At 51.8% G+C, this 18533-nt stretch overlaps 1 protein-coding gene across 5 annotated transcripts in view; it reads right to left on the reverse strand.

The window, feature by feature from the left end:
• FRMD4A (FERM domain containing 4A) overlaps window positions 1-18533 on the reverse strand; it is a 616540-nt gene that overhangs the window by 59786 nt on the left and 538221 nt on the right. For all 5 annotated transcript variants that reach the window (XM_043563478.1, XM_043563479.1, XM_043563484.1 and 2 more), the window contains 2 exons: window positions 7022-7098; window positions 1763-1901 (listed from right to left, as the gene is read on the reverse strand). In XM_043563478.1, coding sequence (XP_043419413.1) covers window positions 1763-1901; window positions 7022-7098 — 216 coding nt within the window. The remainder of the gene's footprint in view (window positions 1-1762; window positions 1902-7021; window positions 7099-18533) is intronic.

Raw genomic sequence — 18533 nt, forward strand, 5'->3', positions numbered from 1 at the left:
AAAAAAGAAAAACAAAAAAGAACCTGCTTCTTGAGTTACTCAAGAGACCCTCAATGCAAAAAACCAGCACAGGGTAGAACAGCTCAAACAGCTAATGTACTAACCTCAGAGGGAAATACACTTTGTCTTTTCTCCTTTCAAAATTGTGCTACTGGTGTGTGTGGGGGGTCTGCCCCCAAGAGGCATCAGTGGTGGGGTTCAGGAGGGTTGCCAAGGTCTCCACCCCTCACCACCCATTCCCGAACAACACAGAGGATGGAATCAATGTTTTAAGGTTCTGACCTCTAACTCTCGCAACCAGAGGGCATAATGCGGACACCCACCCACTGTCTCAAGCTAAAGCATGAGTCAAAATCCTTTGGCCCAGTTTCTTTTGATCTAATTGGGCTTCAAATCCCCGTGCAATGTCCATCATCACCAGGAAAGCTGTGGAATGCTCCCATTATGCCTAACAACAACAAAAAACACTCTACTTGGTGCCCATTCACCCCAGAAAATGACCAAAAAAGGGGTCAGGAAGACTTCGCAGAGGAAAAAACCTGTTATGAAGGACAAAGTGACAGCCTGGCAGGAAGGGCCCTGATTTGAAACTGATTTATGAGCTGAGAGATTGTGTCCTTTTCTCCTATTTTCTTACTATCTTTCTCCTCCCTCCCACTTGGCCCCAGGTCTCTCCGGCTACTCCTCCGCCCACGCCAGGGAAAGAACAACGCCACCCAGACAGGAAGTAGGACAGAAGAGGAAGCCGTCAGGATCCAAGAGGGCTCCGATCTGCTGAATCTTGGGCCCAGTAAGGCCAGAGTCCGGCCACCTCCACACCCACGGAGGACCCACATGATGGGACAAAACGTCCCAGGGGCCAAGGCTGGATCTCCCTCGATAGTTCTGCATCGCCTCTGCCAAGCCAGCAGGATTCTGGAAAGGGGCAAGACCCGTCTAGATGGGGCCCTTGACCAGAGGGCTAATGAAGGAGAATGGCTTGTGGAGGGAAGGCAAGGCAGCATGGCAGGCAGAGGCGGTAGAGGAAGAGGGGGCCGAGTGTTGACAGAAGCTGTGTGTGAACCAAGGAGACGTCACTCTCCCACCCGCCAGAAAATGCACCTGTGTGTCCGCACTGGGGCTGGGTCAAACCTCCCTCGGAGGATGGCTGTTTACCAAGGCCTGAGGCTCTAGGTCTACTTTAGGGAAATGGCTGGGTGGTTTTTTTTTTTTTTTTTTAATGTTTCCAGTTCTTTTTTTTTTTTTTTTTTTTTTTTTTTTTAAAGGAACTGGCAGTTGGAAAAGCCTGGAGGGTTTTCACAGCAATTATCCTGAACAGTTAGATGGTGTCTATTAATTGCAAACGGGTTGCTTTTTTTTTTTTTTTTCCTCTCTCTCAAAAAGGAAACAATATGCCACTGTTGAAACACCATAAAGGGGTTGACAGCTCGTTCCTAGGAGAGGTTTCTGAAGTTTGAAAGCACGCTTGGAATTCCTCAAAAGGGCCCTTACCTGGCTACAGTAAAGGGCCAGAGCCCCTGACCACGGCACGGGACGTACCCTCTGGAAGAGCCTGTCTCCTTCCTCCCTCCTGTAACTCTGCAAGGCAGGTCTGTACCTGTGCACCTCTCGGGGCGGGGGACACGGGGCCGCCCCCACCCGTCGAATTCCTGAGCCCTAAATTAGGAGACCCAGACTCAGGCCCTAGTGCAACCCTCAGGCAAGCTTCCCTCTTGGTAGAAAGGTCTGGTCTTTGCAAAATGCCTCCCAGTCCCTGACTTACCTTACTCTGCTTTCTGTCCAGATAGAACTGGTGCTGGCTAATGGCCATAGCCCAGATGGACTTGATCAATGCTGGACATGCGTACCATGTATGTACCGCGATGCCACTGTGTCCAAACGTCCTCCTGGTCACTGAAGCCCTGTGACAGCAAGAATCACAAGGTTCAGGCATGTTTATGATGAGGGACTCCGCTGATCCGTTGACAGCTTTTACCAAGAACCCCGTGGGAACTAAACGCCCTGGCATAAAGGGGACATATGAACACACATGCCAGCATGTACACACACACACACACACACACACACACACACACACACACACACACACTTAGGAAACTACATAGCAAAGTCCAGCTTTTCAATGTAATCAAAATTGTATATATATAAGGTGTACAACAGGATTTGATATACACAGTGAAATGATTCCTACGGTCAAGCTAATGATCATTCTTCACATAGTTGTGTCACAAGAGCACTGGAGATCTACCCTTAGCTCACATCCAATATTCAGTGCACATCATTAACTACAGTCCTCGTGCTCTACCTTCGATCTGTAGGCTTATTCGTCCTACCCAACTGCAGCTTTGTACCTCTGACTGACACTCCCTACTTCCTCTCTTCCCTGGCCCAAGTAACCACCCTTCCAGTCTATGCTTCCACTTTTTTTTTTTTTTTTAATGTTCATTGGTGTTTGAGAGAGAGAGCATGAGCAGGGGTAAAGCAGAGAAGAGAGAGGACAGAGGATCTGAAGCGGGCTCTGCACGGACAGCAGCGAGCCTGACACGGGGCTCGAACTCACGAACCGTGAGATCAGGACCTGAGCTCCAGTGGGACATTCAACCCACTGAGCCACCCAGGAGCCCCTACTATTTGACTTTTGGGATTCCACATATTCGTGAGATCACCCAGTTCTTTCCTTTCTGTGTCTGGCTTATTTCACTTGAACATAATGTCCTCCAGGTATATCCACATTGTTGCAAATGGCAGGGCTCCATTCTTTCCCGTGGCTGAATAATATTCCGTTGTATTTATACACACACCACAATTTCTGTATCCTTTCATCCCTCAATGAACACTTAGGTTATGTCCATATTTTGGCTATCACGAATAATGCTAATCTTTTGATTTACTGGCTCCTTAGGGTTCAGAATCCATTCAAGCTTCTGTCTTGTCTGGGATAAGACGGGTCATTCTAGGTCACTGGATGGTCCTTTCTGAGCTTCAGCTCTTGGCACTGGGCCAACACAAACTTCAGGAACAGGAAGAGCCTTTGACAATGTCCTTTAGTAAACAGCAGGCAATGCTGCCTATGGTGAAGGATAAGTCAATTCTGTTCTAATCACCACCACCACAGGCCACAGCCTGTGGGAAGTCCCGAAGGAGTCCAGACTTCTTACACTGCTCTAACTCCGTGTTCCTTGAGAGAGTGGTTATCAACCTCAAATTTATTCACAGGGCAGACAGGGTATACAGAATCAGGAGAGGGAAGGCAGAATGGAGTCAAGCCAATCTTCTCCACTACCCCCCCTCCACACACGTTTACGTAGGAGATAGGGCCTATCTGTGTATGGAGTAGACAGAGGCAATTAGACTTTAAAAATAAAACACGAGGGGCACATGGATGGCTTAGTCGGTTAAGCGTCCAATTTGGGCTCAGGTCATGATCTCACGGTTCGTAAGTTCGAGTCCCCCCACTGGGCTCTCTGCTGTCAACACAGAGCCAGTTTTGGATCCTCTGTCCCTCTCTCTCCCTGCCCCTCCCCTGCGCTCTCTTTCTCTCTCAAAATAAACACTAAAAAAACCAAACCAAAACAAAACAAAAGTGGGAAACATGGGTCCCAAAGGAATTCACATCAATGGTGTAGGGAGGAAAAAAAAAAGGGGTTATAGGATGCTTTCAGTGAAGTGTGTCCCTTAGGCAGATGGTTTGGCAAATGAAATCTGAGAACATGTGTTTGCATGCACGTGTGTGTGTGTGGGTGTGTGCAAGGCAAGGTGCTGGGGTGGGGCCTGGGGTTCCCCACGTGAACAGAAGAAAAAAGCGTGTTCTCAAGTTTAAGGTGTCTAATTTGGAAGATTTTCCCTGCAAGACAATTTAGAGCTGCTCCCATCATGGAAAAGGAGCCGGTGACAGAGTGGGGAGGAATGCCCCACAGATCCCTGTAGAAATAAGAAGAAAGCATGATGGGAACCTTCCACTTCGGCTTCTATGCCAGTGGCTGCTCCTGGGACCCAGTACGATCCTTTCTCCCAGAAAAGCAGAGTTAGAAAGGACGAGGGACTGGAGGCATGTCTGAGGGCAAGCACGAGAGTCGCAGGGGCCAAATGCTCGCGTGTTTCAGGGAAGGCAGGGGAGGAAGGGTCCAGGAGGCTCGCCAGGTCTGGGAGGTGCTGTACAAACAGCGCATCAGACCCGGAGTTTTCTCCTGCTCCATTATTAAACATATCTCTTCTCCGCATCTCTCCCTTCAGGCTCTTCCCACCACACTGACTTTTCTGTTTTGCCTAAACCTTAGAAACGGAATATTTGCCAAGAACCAGAGAACCAATGTGGGTATCGAGCTGGGGGTGCGTGTCCGGGAGCACACGTCGTGCGTCCTCTTCTGTGGTCCACGCTGGGCCCATCGACTCAGGACGCGCCCTCTGCCTGGGGTGATCCCCGGTCCCTGTCTGGGTCCCACCCTCTTCACCGCAGGATTCTTTTCCTTACTTGCCATCCCAACCCTTCACCTCTGGCTCCCTTCCTGGCTGCGACTGCCTCAATGCAGAGTCCATCAGACTCCTGTTCCCTGCTCCAAATACCTGTGGCAACAGCAGCGGGCGAGGCATTTAAGATAAGGAGGGCCCTGTGGGCCCTGGGAAGACCATTTGCTGTCCTAGGAGGCAGGAGGCGGCTGAGAGCCTTAGCTCTGCCATGAAACCCAGTAGCTAACAACCCATGGCAATCCCCTAGGTTTGCACCGGTGTCCATCTGGAAAAGGGGTCCTTAAAGCTGCAGTCAGCTTGGGTTTCCAACTCTGACATCAGCGTAGACACCTCCCTGGCCACCCCCTCCCTGCCTGCCTCTAGGGTGGAGGACGGCTGTTTCTCTCCAGGAGAGGTGATCACACTCCTGCTTCCGATGCCTCCCTTCCCTCCTCTCTCTTAAGAACCTGAGAGGTTCAGCTCAGAACCTCTCCTGACCAGGCTGGCTTCGCCACTCTCAGTATTTAGGGCCTGTGCCATTCAGCACTCAATTGCCAGTATTTTGTATAGAGCAGAGTGGTAACGCCTGGGAGTCTTAGAGCCAGACTCCCCGGGTTCAAGTCCTTCCTCCACCACTTACCGGCTTTTTGTAACCTAGACCAGGTTATTTTGTTTCTTTTGTGCCTCAGTTTACTACAGGTACAACAGGAAACTAGCAATACCCATTTCCTGGGTTTACAGTGAGGACACTACGAGATAATGTGTCCAAGTCTTTAGAACAGTGCCTGCCCATAAACAAGAAATACCCAGTTCTCTTGCCTTTCTCCCCAGCCGTGCTAACCTTTCTGGACACTGCCTCAGGGCCAAGGACCTCTTTCTGTAGCCCAGAATGTCTGAAACAGGCTAAAAGCCCATGATAATTATGTGTGAGGTTTGGACCCTTTGCTTTATCTTGGGCCTTAGGAAAGGGAGGGGAATTTAGTATTGTATCACGGACAGGGTGACAAACAGGGAAAACACACACACAAAGATGTGTCCGAGGTGCGTGAGTTAGCAAAATTCCCAACAGAGGACAGGCATGGACAGTGTGCACAGCCCCTTAGATGACCCAGTCCCTAGTTTTCGTCCTGTCGGACAGCCCCTCTCTGCATGGGACCCATTGTGGCAACATTCGGTTCACTCTTTTCAGACACAGAAGGGTGAGGGGGGGGAGAGAACCTAAGACTGGTCTGATACAGTTCACCCGGAAAAGCAGCAGCGAGTTCCTTCTTGGGGGGAGGCCTGTTCTTAGCGTCTGTCCCTCCCCCACGTGGCCTGCTCGGCAGAGGCAGGGTCCGGGGGACACTTCGCATCACCTGACTGTGCAGACTGGCTAAGATGTTCTCCATCTGCTGGTCTTGTGGAGAAGGTGGGGGCATGGGCTGAGCTGCTTCCCTCCGAGGGAGTGGCTGCTTCAGGCAGATTACACGGTGGGGCGGAGAGGCATGTTCCCCTGCTGGGTTATCGCTGGTGGCAGGGGCTGAGACACAGCACAAGCTTAGCCCTCTGACTTGGGTGTGTGTGGGGGGGGGGGGGGGGGGGGGGTGGCAGCGTCTCGTTCTGAGAACTGTCTGGGTGCAAAGTAGCCTGTTTTGGGTGCTCAGAAGCCATATGCGAGTGGAGCCGGGGCCAACCCTCTTCGGCTGGCCAAGGCTGGGGTAGCTATCGCTGGTGCCCAGAAGCCCAGTTTTGCACCTTTACAGAGTCTGACCTTTCCACCATCTTCCTGGAGATCCCTTCTTGTAAACCCATCTTGGGACCTATTAAAAGCAATTTATCCTTGGGTGTCAGGCCTGTTTTTGGGGAATTCTGGGCTGCCTCGAAGTCCAGCGCTGCCAGCAGACAAAGAGAGGAAGAGCGGCCGGTACGTGCTGCCCGAGAACTTTCCACGCAGGGGCTTGCTGCATTCCAAACGGGGACCCTATTGTTTGGCATCTGACTTTGAGAGCACTGATTTTTCTCCACTGGTGCTCCCTGGGACACAACGTGGGGTGGGGAGAAACAGAACTGTGTTTCTTTCACATCCACCCACCACACTGACACCCTGAAACCACAGCTCCCTTGGGTACAAATCCCTTTTGGTGCTATCTTCCCAGAAACACTCTCAGAAGCTCTGAACGAGCCATCCATCCCCTCTTCCTTCGGCAAGACCTCTCTAGAAGGACCCAGCCCACTGCCCCGTGTAATGTGGTGCGTGTTACCCAGTGTCACCCACCTTCCCTAAAACTCCCCGGCACGAGCAGGGACAACTCCACACGTATGCACACCGCACACGTGCAGCCAGGTGCCACGACCACCCAACTGCCAATTTCTCTCACGCATGCGCACGCACACCCAACGCACACTCGAATCCACCGCATCCATCAACACGTTGAGCACAAAACAAAGCTTCACTGTCAGCTGTGACGATACTCCCCGCGGTCAACCGTCCCCTCCCCCCCTCCCCCAAATGAACAATGACAGCACAAAAATCGTCAGGTCAATAACACGCTGGTGGACCACGCGCTCCCGGAAGGAAAGGACTCTTCTAGCTTACCTGCGGGGGTCATGAACTTCCACGGAAAACTTCTTTTCTCTGAAATACAGGTTTTCCAACTGCCTCCATTGGAAGATCTGGACAGAAAACAATGCGGTTTACGTTCAGAAGCGGTTGGCTCCGGGCGGGCGGTAGTCCTCTCTTTGCTGAACTTCTACAGCTGGCAGCTTCCTTATCAACGCTGAGACCACACAGTTTGCACCTCCTCCGTCTCTTGCTACACACCCCCGCACGCGCGCGCGCACGCACGCGCGCGCGCACACACACACACAGAGGCTGCTCTCCAAATTCAAAAGCGGTTAACGTGGGTGTGGATTTTCCTGCAGGTTTCTCAACAGGCACAAAACAAGTTCTTTTCAAGTTGTTCCCCTCTGCTTTGCCCTTTGTTGCGGGATCCACGACCCTTCCCGCGCCGCAGACTTTTCCCTCCACGGGGAGGGGGGCCGAGCGCGAGCGTTGGGAGGGAGGGCTGCGGAGGGAGAGCAGGGGAGCTCTCACAGGGGAGCGGGGGCCATCTGCGCGCGGCGCCGAGCTGAGCCCTCTCCCTCCAGTGCTGAAATGGGAAGGCGGTCAAATTCCCAGCCTCCCATCGGGACTCCACTTCCTGCCCAGTAATGTGTAAGAGCCCGGACTCGCCCTGGTGAGTCGGCTCCGGGAAGCTTCTCTGCGAAGGGCGGGGGCTGCTGGAACCTTATTTCAGGGGTAGGCGACTCGACTCGAGATAAGGAGACGAGCCTGTCAAGCCCCTGCTTCTTCCCGCGGCACAAAGAAACTCCAGAGTCCCGCTGCCGGCGGGAGGCTGCAGCCAGCGGCCCGCGGCCACGGCCAAGGGAGAGGCCAAGTACAGTTAGGGCAGTTTTGAAAAGTGGGAGGGAGAGAGTGCCCGGCGCTGCCCTCAGGCCCTGGCGGGCACGACTCCGACTCCTTCCACCGGAGAGGAGGGGGCCCTGTTAACTAAGCAGCGGACTACAGGGTCTGGGAGTAATTAGGGCAGCACTGTTCTGGAAGGCGTTCCTTTCATCAGGAGAAAAAGTGAACGGTGGACCGTGTCACAAGAGGTTAAAGTTACGCGCACACGCATTTATATTTACGTTATTGATGCTTACATTCGATGCCTCTACTGCAGCTGCTTCTACACATTTAGAAGTTGAGTGGATTTTGCCCACAGAAGGGTAGATCAGGAATCCTGGGAGTGGCTGATTCTTCCCTGGGGTCTTCCCTTTGCCCAGTGCATGGAGGCCTAGGTTTTTTAGGGTCTCACCCTCCACCTAGCGTCCTCGGAGTCTGAGCCGGGGCTCCTGATGCTCCCTGACCTGCTCACATTTTCTCCTCCTTAAAAATGTGACAGCAGTTTCCCAGTGCTCCCTCAGCCCTGCCTCCCCAGACCCAGGCATGCCAGCTAGTCAGGGCTTGGCCAAAGGACTCCACCCCTTTGTCAGACTGGGCTGGGGAAAAAAAAGAAAAAAAAAAAAAGGTTTCTAGAATGGCCGCATTCTTTTCTCTCCACGACCTGCACTGCCGAACTGTACCATTATTTTGTGTGCACAATAGGCAGGAGGGCCTCTCCTCTTACTACTCTTTGGTCCACAGCTCAAAGAACATTTCACTCTGAAGCCCAAGGAGAACCGTACTTCTTTTTCCTTTAGTGTCAGTTCAAGCGAGTAGAGAGACATTTCAAGGAAAGCAAGTGACCCAGAGCCCTACCTTGGCTCCGACGGCTTTGCGTGAGGCCACGGAGGAAAAGGCACCCGAGTAGAGCCCACTATTCAAGTCACAGATCTGAGTCTCACTCTGCTATCGGATGCTCTGCTAACAAGCTCGGCGACACACCTGAAGTTCCTCTCTGCCCACCCTCCCCCTGCCTTCCCGTCGTTCAACATTTATAGACATACTGCCTGAACTTAGCCAGAGGATTCAAAAGCACCAGAACTCACAGATCCCGGACACGGACCTCCTGATCTGGAGCTAGTACACAGGACCAAGTGGCCAGGCATACACGCCTGGGGTCTGAGTGCATCTGTATGCATACGGGGGCCCCTACGTCCAAGCCGTCTGACCCTACGCAAATGACAGCATTTCCTTTAGCCTCAGTCTCCCCGCCTGTAAGACAGCAATAATCCCCCTCTAAGGTAGAGACAACAGATCCTTGGCACGGTGCGGGCACAAAGTGCTCCGTGAACTTAGACCTTAGTGAGATTCCCTCAGTGCTCTTACTTCTCCTGACTCCTGGCAAGTAACAGAGAATAACCAAGATAATTTTTTTCTTAAATTTCCTAACTCCAGAGCTGACACGGGGGCGTCAGGACATAAAATGTGGTTATTCACGTGCTGGAAATCTTTGAGGAAGTGTACAGAATTCTCCCCCGTCCCCTTCTCTCATCCCTCTCCTCTGAAAACTGGGGCGGATGACAGAGGGCGGTTCGCTAAGGGGGACCCCCGACCCCTGCACTGCACCCACCTTGGCCACGGCTGGCTTCATGCGTGCGTGATACGCGCGCAGAAGGGCCCTGTGCTTGATGTGACGTTCTGCTCAGTCTCACTAGATTTTGATCAAGGGGCCCTGCAGATCGTATCGCTGGTCCCAGTCTTGAGTCCTGGCTGGTGCTCGGGCCACAGGCTCTGTCCTGGACAGCCCTTGGGGGCAACGTGCCCACCGTGCATCGGACGGGCAGACCTCCAGGGGCTTTCTCCTCTTGGTCAAGAGAAAAGAAAGCAAACTTGGTGCTTTTGAACACCCTACCCAGCCCTTTCAGTTGAAGCCCCTTTCCACTGGGTGGCAAACCCCAGAGCCGATGCTTGGAGGCTCTGGTTCCCTCCTCGCTCCCACTCCTTGAGAAGCAGAAGGCAAACAGAGCCTCCCCAGAGAGGCTTCCAGACACTGCTGTTGTGGAGGGCCTTGCCTCTGTCCATGCTGCCAACTGGCCCAAACGTAACCCTCCGGGCTTGGATGGGGTCCCTCTGTCCCCCTGCTCCTGGCACTGACCCTGGTAGCCTGGCCCCAGCATCTCTCTAGGATGCTGGACATTTGTAGACATCTCCTAACAGGGGGCAGAGCAAGTTTTCCCTCAGGTCGGCTCTAAGCAGAGAGTGTGTTTGCAAACGAAACTCTGGGAAGGGAGGGTGAGAGGGAGTTGAATGAATGCAGCTTTTTTTTTTTTAGGACCGAATCGCACTGGGACACTAGCAGGGTCCCGGGAACCGAAAAGGAGGTGCTCGTGTGGAAAGACGAGCCCGGACTTTTTCGTCTCATGCACGGCACATGGGAAGGGTGGGGCGCCAGGCTATGAGGGCAGCTAAACGTCTCCCCTGTGCATTCAGGCAGATGCTGGCCACTAGGGCCTACATCGCTTGCTGTAAATGCACCGTCCCTTCAGGGAGGGCTGGGCGTTTCTGGCCCCAGGCCCCTGTGCCCCGCAGCTTCGAGGCCAGCCTGCTAAACCCTCTACGCTAAGGCTCCCCGAGTACCAGCAGCAAGCAGACAGAAGATGCTCGACCTTGCCTCCTCTTTGTCAACAGGGTGCACCGGACTCTGATGTGCTGGTTTTGGAGGCAGCCCCAGATCGTGTCACTTTCAGGAGAGCCTCTCTGGCTTGGTGCAGCCATCATAACCCAGCTACCAGTGACAGCTGTCGATGTGCTTTGCAAATCCACATACAGACACGTCACACACACGGGACGATCATTACGGCTTGGCTAGTTCCCTTAGGGTTTTGCAGGACTTCTACGGCCAATTAGGCCCACGCAGCTAATTAAAAGCTAGCATGCTGGTTTATCAATAATCAAAGGATTTATAAATTAATACATATTAAATCAAGGCCTCTCTAAGGTACCTCATCTGGGCATCTTTCAAGTTCTACAAACATGCCTTCTTTGATCTTTTAGCATTCCCCAAGAAGAATGAGCCCGAAACTTACTTCTTGGGGAAAGGGAGGCCCAGAGAAATTAGGGGAACTGCCTCAGGCCACACAGCAAGTCAGTGAGGGAACCAGAAACCCGAGTCAAGGGCACCTGGCCCATTACTCTGTGCTCCTTTCCACACGGACCCACCAATTAGCGGGAAGAGCTTTTACTCACTAATGGCTGGTTAACTTTATGAGAATTATTTTTACAAATGAGCAGCGACGTCACTGTAAGGAGAAAGTACAAAACCAAATCTTTCTAGTTCTACACAATGGCTTTTCGTTCCCTTTCTGCTGGAAACGATAACAAGTATTACTTCTTTCTCCTCTTAGAGACCCGGATTCTTCTGGTTTTCTGTACAGCGATGCCTCAGTGCTTTGAGGCTTCCAAGTAAGGACTAACCAACGACAAGAAGCATGATTAAGAACAGCATCAATAACGGGGCTTGTCCTGAAAACCAGAACTTAGAAAAACGGTCCAGAAGTGGTCGGAGACAGGATCTATCACCACGGTGCGGAAACGTGGCTGGTACTACATGTGGACTGGTCGATTTTGAGCCAGACATGGCATTCCCAAGTGACCATGGGTCCTCCACGTCCACTTTCTGGACCTCGGTATTGTAATGGGGGAAACAGGAGATGGGAAACATTAACGGAGAGCAAACACGAGTGGCTAATAAATAACCGTGTTTGAGCAAGAGGTTGCACTATACACACTTAATGAGCCGACCTGGGTAGCTGGGTCCTATTAGCTGGTCTGAGGGATTCCCACATCCTGTGTATCGCTGAAGGTCAAGGCAGAAAAGGGCTAATGTCCGCCCCCATGCCATGTTCCTTGTGAGTGGGGGAAGGTACGGTGGGGACACGTGTTCACTGAGTGCCGGAACAGCACACGGGGTGGTGGGCAAGCTCTTGGAATGATGCGGAAATAAAGGCCGAACAGGAAGCTCGCTTTAGTGGCTCTGATTCTTGACGAGGACTTCAGGGAGCCTATCTTCCTCCTGTCCCTGAGGCTGAGTCACCAAGCCTCATCATGACCTCTGAGTAACTTCCTGCTGCTTCTGGGGGGCGGGGGGGGGGGGTAATATACAGAATCCCAGCAGCCATCTGGTCCAGGCTCCTGCTTCCAAAGACAGAGCAAACCCCGTGGAGAGAGATTAGGGAATTGGCAGAGGTTAAATAAGTAACTGATGTTGGGACCCATCCCGTGACTGGGCTGTCCTAGGGTCTTTCTAACCTACCACGAAGGCCTGACGATGGGCGAGAACAAATTGTTGCAAAGCCAATGGGTAAGGAAAGGACTGCTTCTTCAAAGGCCCCTGGCAACCTCAAGATCCTGTATGCTTTCCAAACACCAGCAAAGAGTGCTCTTATAAAAAGAATTAGACTCATAGCCAGGAATAATCTCCAAGCTCAGAATGAAACATACGAATTAGAAAACTCACTTCCTTGTTTCATTTCTGCAGTGTTCACCTTCTAGAAACAGGGCCGTCACTCCCAACTTCGTGGGTTGACACCATATGCCAGGATTTATTTTTTTTCTACCAGCAGTTGCATAAGCATTCAATATATTTTACTTGATGCTTAAAGAAGAAAGAAGCAAGTCCCTGGGGCTGTAGGTCACATCTAATCCCTACCCCCTTTCCAATCTTTGAAACAGTGGGGTCTACTTTGTTTCGGTTCATCACTTTTAGGGGCAGGGACTCTGGCTTGGAAGTCAAGAGGCCTCGGTGATCATCTCGACTCTATATGCCCCCCTGTATCTTAGGCTCCTTTTCCATAAAAGGAGGCGTGTATGTGCACGCACGGGCATTCCTACATCTTTAGGCATGTGTTGAAGGCCAGCACTGGAAATCCAAGGAGTGTCAGTCATCCTGCCCCTTGTTGGAGCTTAAAAATATAATTGCTGGTCTTAAACACTTCCTACTTCTAGGAGACCATCCAGAATAATACTGATTAGAAGAATGGTTTTCAAAGCCACACGGTCCACCACTTACTGGTTGCACATTCCGCCAGTGTAATTTCTTGGGGTCTTAGTTTTCTCATCTTTCAAATACTATGACTAACAAGCTTTTTTTTTTCCCCCCATAGAGCTATCGTATTAATAGATATAAAGTGCTTAAAATGGTGCCCAGCACATGGCACTCAAAAAATAGCAGCTATCATGATGTTCTCTCCCCTCCACCATTTACACACCAGGACACCTATTAGCCCCAAGTACAGGTTACATAGTTTTTCAAAAAATATGGCTACTATGGTACCATGGGCATTCTTAACAATGTTTTCTCTTACTTGGATTTTCCCCAATGCAAGCGTAAGCCTAACCTGGGCTCTTGTTCATTGCATTTCAGATGACGTTGGCTGTTCCCTTAGGGCTCCTTGGCTCCAATTATTAACCAGCCAATTCCCACCCAGGTCCACTGCAATTCTGACCAGAGTCAGCGTTGACCGTTCACCTGCTACAATCTCTCATCTCCCAACATTAACCCTGGGAAGAAAGCATCCTACTATAATACCGCTCAGTATTACACTGAATGGGCTATGCTGGGAAGCAAATCAGACCGCCCAAAATAGGCAAGCCACGTTCACAGATAATCAGCTTACCAAGTGAAGAGGAGTACGCCCTTTGTTACCTGCACCGAAGGAGGGCTCCCTGGCATCTATTTTCTCCCCAAAGGGCCACATACCCAGCAAGGAAAACAATGGCTAATTTTTCTCAGCAGCCAGACCTAATGGAATCAAGATGTTGCTCCGGCTGGCTGCCTACTCCTTGCCGTCAGACTACACAAGCTCTAAATTGATTTAGTTAATTCAGCGACAGATGCTCAGAGCACCAGGCCTTGACCCTTTAATGGATGACCTCTCTTTAACCCATCAGAAACCTCTTAGCTTCCTTTGGCTTCAGAATCATCACTTGGGCAAAAGAGATAGAGGGTCAAGAAGTACTTCACAGGCCCAGAGAAACAGGCCACTTTTACTCCCTCCCGCCCTCCCCTCCCCCCTCCCCCCCCCCACCGGACTTCATTTCCTTTTATTGTTCTCCCTGGAGGGCATCTCTATTTTCTTGCGGGGACTTGGTCTTTCTTACATAAAGCTCTTACCACGAAGTATGGCAAATGTAGGAACTTTAAAGAGAAGCTGAAAGGGTCTTTCCCTTGTCCTTGACCTCCTGAGGTAAGCTCCTCCCTCCTCAGAGTGCCTCTGGGGAATGCACAAAGGTTAGTCCTGAATGGAGAAGCTAGCCAGGCCAGCTATCTGGGTCTAGCTTTGCCTTTTTCTTTTTTTAAACTAGTGAACACTGTGGTCCAGTTTTGTGCAGCTCGACCTTGTGGGCCCCAGGCTTTCCTTTACAGAAACCTTCAAGGCTGAGGGTGGGGGTCGGATGGGAGGTTGGATTAAATAGGAGGTGGAGATTCAGGAGCACATCTGTCCCAGTGAGCCCAGGGTGATCTGTCGAAGTGCTGAATTACCATACTGCATACCTGAAACTAATACTCCATTGTGCTACCTGCAGTTAAAATGCAAACTCAAAAAAAGTGAAACAACCTTCAAGGCTCCTCACACCTGCCATGACTTAGGTCCAGGGGATGCTTCACAGAGGGAACTAATTGGAGACATTTGGCACATCTGGAGGGAAAATTAGGATGGGCCGTTTTCACCCGGAATGGCAAGGATTTCCCTCTTTGGACCACTGTGAAGGGTTTTTGTTTGGATTACCTTGGAGAGCAGACTTTGGGGGAAAACCTGTATTTTTCATTTTGGGGGGGGGGAGGGGAAGGGTGGCAGTTATCCATCCTTTATGGCTGGTGGCTCTGTCCAGGGGCACAGCATCACCGTAACACCTCGTTTCTCTGGTGGAGGCCATCCGACTCCAAGGAAGACGAGGACAGGATGGTGAACAGGTTGGCAAGCAGCTCTCCATAGAAAAACAGGTACAGACTCCTCGCTAAAACCTGGTTTAATCAAGCTTAAAACAAAACAAAAAAACCTAACAGGACAATCCTCTACCGTAAAAAAACCAAAAGAAATTAGTGAGGCAGCAAGGGTTCCTTGGGAATAATTACTTAAGAACAGCTTGTGTAGACTTTTAAACACCTAGTGCCTCAAGAATTGGCCGGTCCCCTGGGAGCGAGGTCTCCTGTGGTTTCTGTGGGTGCCATGGGAGAGGCTGGCCGCCTGCTGCTAGGACCTCAGGTGTGAGCTCCGGGCGCTCCCGGCTCGAAGGGTCTTAGAGCTGCAGCCGATGGGCACTGGACCAGGGGGCTGGCAGCCTGTTTCTCAAGCCAAGCTGCAGCAGAGAATACTTGTGGTCTTGCTGGCTGCCCTTGCAGGGGGGACGGCAGCCAGCAGAGGTGGGGAGGCCGGGACTGCCCCACTTCAGACCGTCTGCTGGGGGGTCCGGCCCCTCCCCTGGGCGGCCATCCCTGCAGCTGGGGCCCCGCTGGACTTTGGGGACCTCTCCCTCTGGATCTTCTTGCTGGAGGGGTTTTGTTTCCGTGCCACACTGTTCCTTCCCAGAAAGAAGGGGGAAGAGAGGATGTTTCCAGAAGGACTGGTCCTATTTACAACTCTGCTTTTCTACCCTCTTCCTTGATTGGACAGGTCAGTTTGGACAACTGTAAATTTGGGGGAGTAAGGGTGGGGAGCAGAGGAGGAAACCCATACTTGGACTCAGCAGCCTGCTGTAATCCAGGCTTTCTTCCCAGAGCTCTCCCCACCCCCAGCCTGGGCTAGTTCCCCCGGACATCCACATATGTACTTCTGCCAAGGCAATGACCATCCTGTACTTCAACTGTTTTTTTTTTTTTTTTTCCCTTAAAGGTCCTCCCTACCAGACTAGGAGCCTCCTGAAGTTACTTTCCTGGCACCTACAGCAATTCCCAGGGGGAACTAGGCACTCAACAATGATCTGCTGAGAGAAAGAGCTTAGGAAGTAGGCATTATGGCAGCAAAGTTCAGAGAGGTTAAGTCACTTTCTTGAAGTCACACAGGTGATCAATGATGGGAGCTGGTATCTGAATGCTTACCCACCGCACAAAATTCAGTCAACGTTCACATCATGAAGAACCCCGGCGGGGGTTAATGAGTAAATCTCTCAGCTGCAAGGGATATGGCAACAGGGAAGTGGTAGGGCCAGCCCAAGAGCCACAGCCCAGGAACCACAGCCTTCTGGCAGCCACGGTCTGAACTAAACTGTATCCCACAGGGAACGGGGTTGGGGGCGGGGGGAGTCTATGGTCCCAAGCTGGAATTCTCCAGACCTGGAGGGACTCCCACAGCTCCTTCCGCCTACAAAGGGCCTCAGCTGGCTTCAGGCTCTTCGGGAAGCTTCACGCGAGGCAGGGCTCACACGGAGCCCCAGGGAGCTGGGGGTGAGGGCCTCGCCACGCGGTTCTTTCTGGCTGGGCCGGCATCGGGTGTTCCACAGGCTCACAGTTTCAGGAAGGTGAGGTTAACCTGGGTTTCCCCTTAGAATCATGCTCGTTCACAAAGACAAAATCTCCCCGAGCTCCCTCATGTGTGCCTGGCTCAGCACAAACCACCTGGTAGGTTTCCCAAGACAAAAACACGGTGACTGGAGCCGACAAGCAGGGTTTCCCAGCCTAACGCTTCCTGCTTCGGAGAAAGAAAAGGTGTCCAGACTAGTCAGTGCTGTACCACGGCCCTCAGCACCCCAGCGACGGCACTCCTGATGTCCAGTGACTGTTAGCTTTGTGGCTCTTTTTGGTCCAAGAGACAAAAATAAAAATAAAAATAAAAATAAATAAATCAAGGGACGGTCGAGATGGAAAGAACTTTTTATGCTTTTCATCTTCCCAACAACAAACCTGCGCTGTGAAAAGCGCCGGGGCCTCCTGCCTCCCTTCCCCTTGCTTATAAAGGGCTCACTCTCACCGGAACGCTCAAACCCTTCCTTACAGGAGCGACGTACTTATCCTTGTGGCCACTGCACACGTCCACGTGGAGACAGCCTCACAACTGGTGGTGCCACACAAGCTAACATTCAGCTGTTTTTATTCATGTCGCAACTACTTATGGGGTATCTACTGTGTGTCAGGCACTGTGCTAAGCAGCAGATCTAGGTACGTAGGTATATAAGAGAATCCATACATTTTTGTGGGGCGGGGGGGCAGGCAGGCAACTACCTAAGAAAACCATGCAGTTAGGAAGTCAAAGGAAAACAGGTTCCAAGGACAAACAGAAGATAGGACATGGGTTGCCACCGTCGATAAGGTGGTTGGGGAAAGCATCGCTGAAGGGACAGCTGAGTCTTTTCAGGAGGAAACTGGGGGCAAAGCCATACACCTTATGAGGGAATAGAGCAGATGCAAAGACCCAAAGGCACCACTTGTGGGTGTGGGTTTGCTAAATGAATGCAGGAAATGTTGAAGGAAGCCTCAGAAGACAATGGGATAGTCTTCAGCCAAAGAGGAACAAAGTCCCGATTCAGGCAACAACAGGCATGGCCTTGGCCAACCTTCTAAGTGGATGAAGCCAGACTCCAAGAACACAGATTCTAGGATTCTACTCACATGAAACGTCTGGAAGAGGCAAATCCAGAGACGGAAAGCAGGCTGAGGGTGCCTAGGGCTTGGGGGAAGAGATGGGCAGCCACCGAGAGCTCCCTGGGGGTTCGCCCGTGCTCCTGACTGGCAAATCTTGGCCTGGGTTAACCGTGAATCACAAGACGCTCTTTAGTTACAACTAACTACTTGAAAGGAGCCACTGCTTGAAAGGAGCCAGGCATCCAGGATAAAAGCCCCCTCAACACACCCCCCTAGTGGTGTTCCTTCACCCTATGAAGCATCCCTCACCCGTTGGAAGGTCCTCTGACCAGGCCCCTCCCCTCAGATCTGCTGTGTTGGCTTCTACGGATGATACCTGATCTCCCCTTGCCTGACAGCTCTGGGTGGAGGCATCTCCAGGGGAATGTTCTCCTCCGCTGCTGGGTGACCTGTAGTCTTTCCCGGAGCGGGCTGGTGAGAAATCTGGTCAGCGATCTGTTTTTTTTTATGGGTTTTCACACCCCACAGCTGCAAGCATAAAGTCAAGGCTGTACTTAAAGATCTACATGTGTGCACGCACGTAGGGGCAATTCTCTCAGCTGGGGCCCCTAATGCCTATCACCGGGAAGGGCTGGGTTTTGGTTTCCAGGCGAACAAGAGGCCTGGAGAGACGGGCATCCACAGCCCCTTTGGCTCTTTGCCCTCCTAATAAAAGGCCCGAACAGGAACATTCAGCACAAGGAGGCTAAGTCTGCTGTCGTCCGGGGGGAGTCCATGGGCCACATCTGATGGCAGGAAATACTTCCCAGAACGATTACAGGAATTGGCGAGGAGACTCATAAAGCCTCATGTAGCCGTCAGAAACACCTGCTGGTGATGCTGGAAAGAACTGGGTGGTTAAATGGTCCAGGATTTCACTGGCCAGGGCTCTCTGGAGTCTCCCCAACCTGGCTCAACACAAGGTTGTGATGAACTGTGCTCTGTGGGCAGAACCGTGTACGGAATATGAAAGTGGAAACATTGGCTGAGACCAATGGGTAGTAAGCAGACCACCCAGGAATAGAGGCCAAAAAATGGGTAAAGAACAGACTCGACGGGCCAGCACAC

The sequence above is a fragment of the Prionailurus bengalensis genome, chromosome B4 (genome assembly GCF_016509475.1).
Source record: "Prionailurus bengalensis isolate Pbe53 chromosome B4, Fcat_Pben_1.1_paternal_pri, whole genome shotgun sequence".
In the NCBI taxonomy this organism is placed as follows: Eukaryota; Metazoa; Chordata; class Mammalia; order Carnivora; family Felidae; genus Prionailurus; species Prionailurus bengalensis.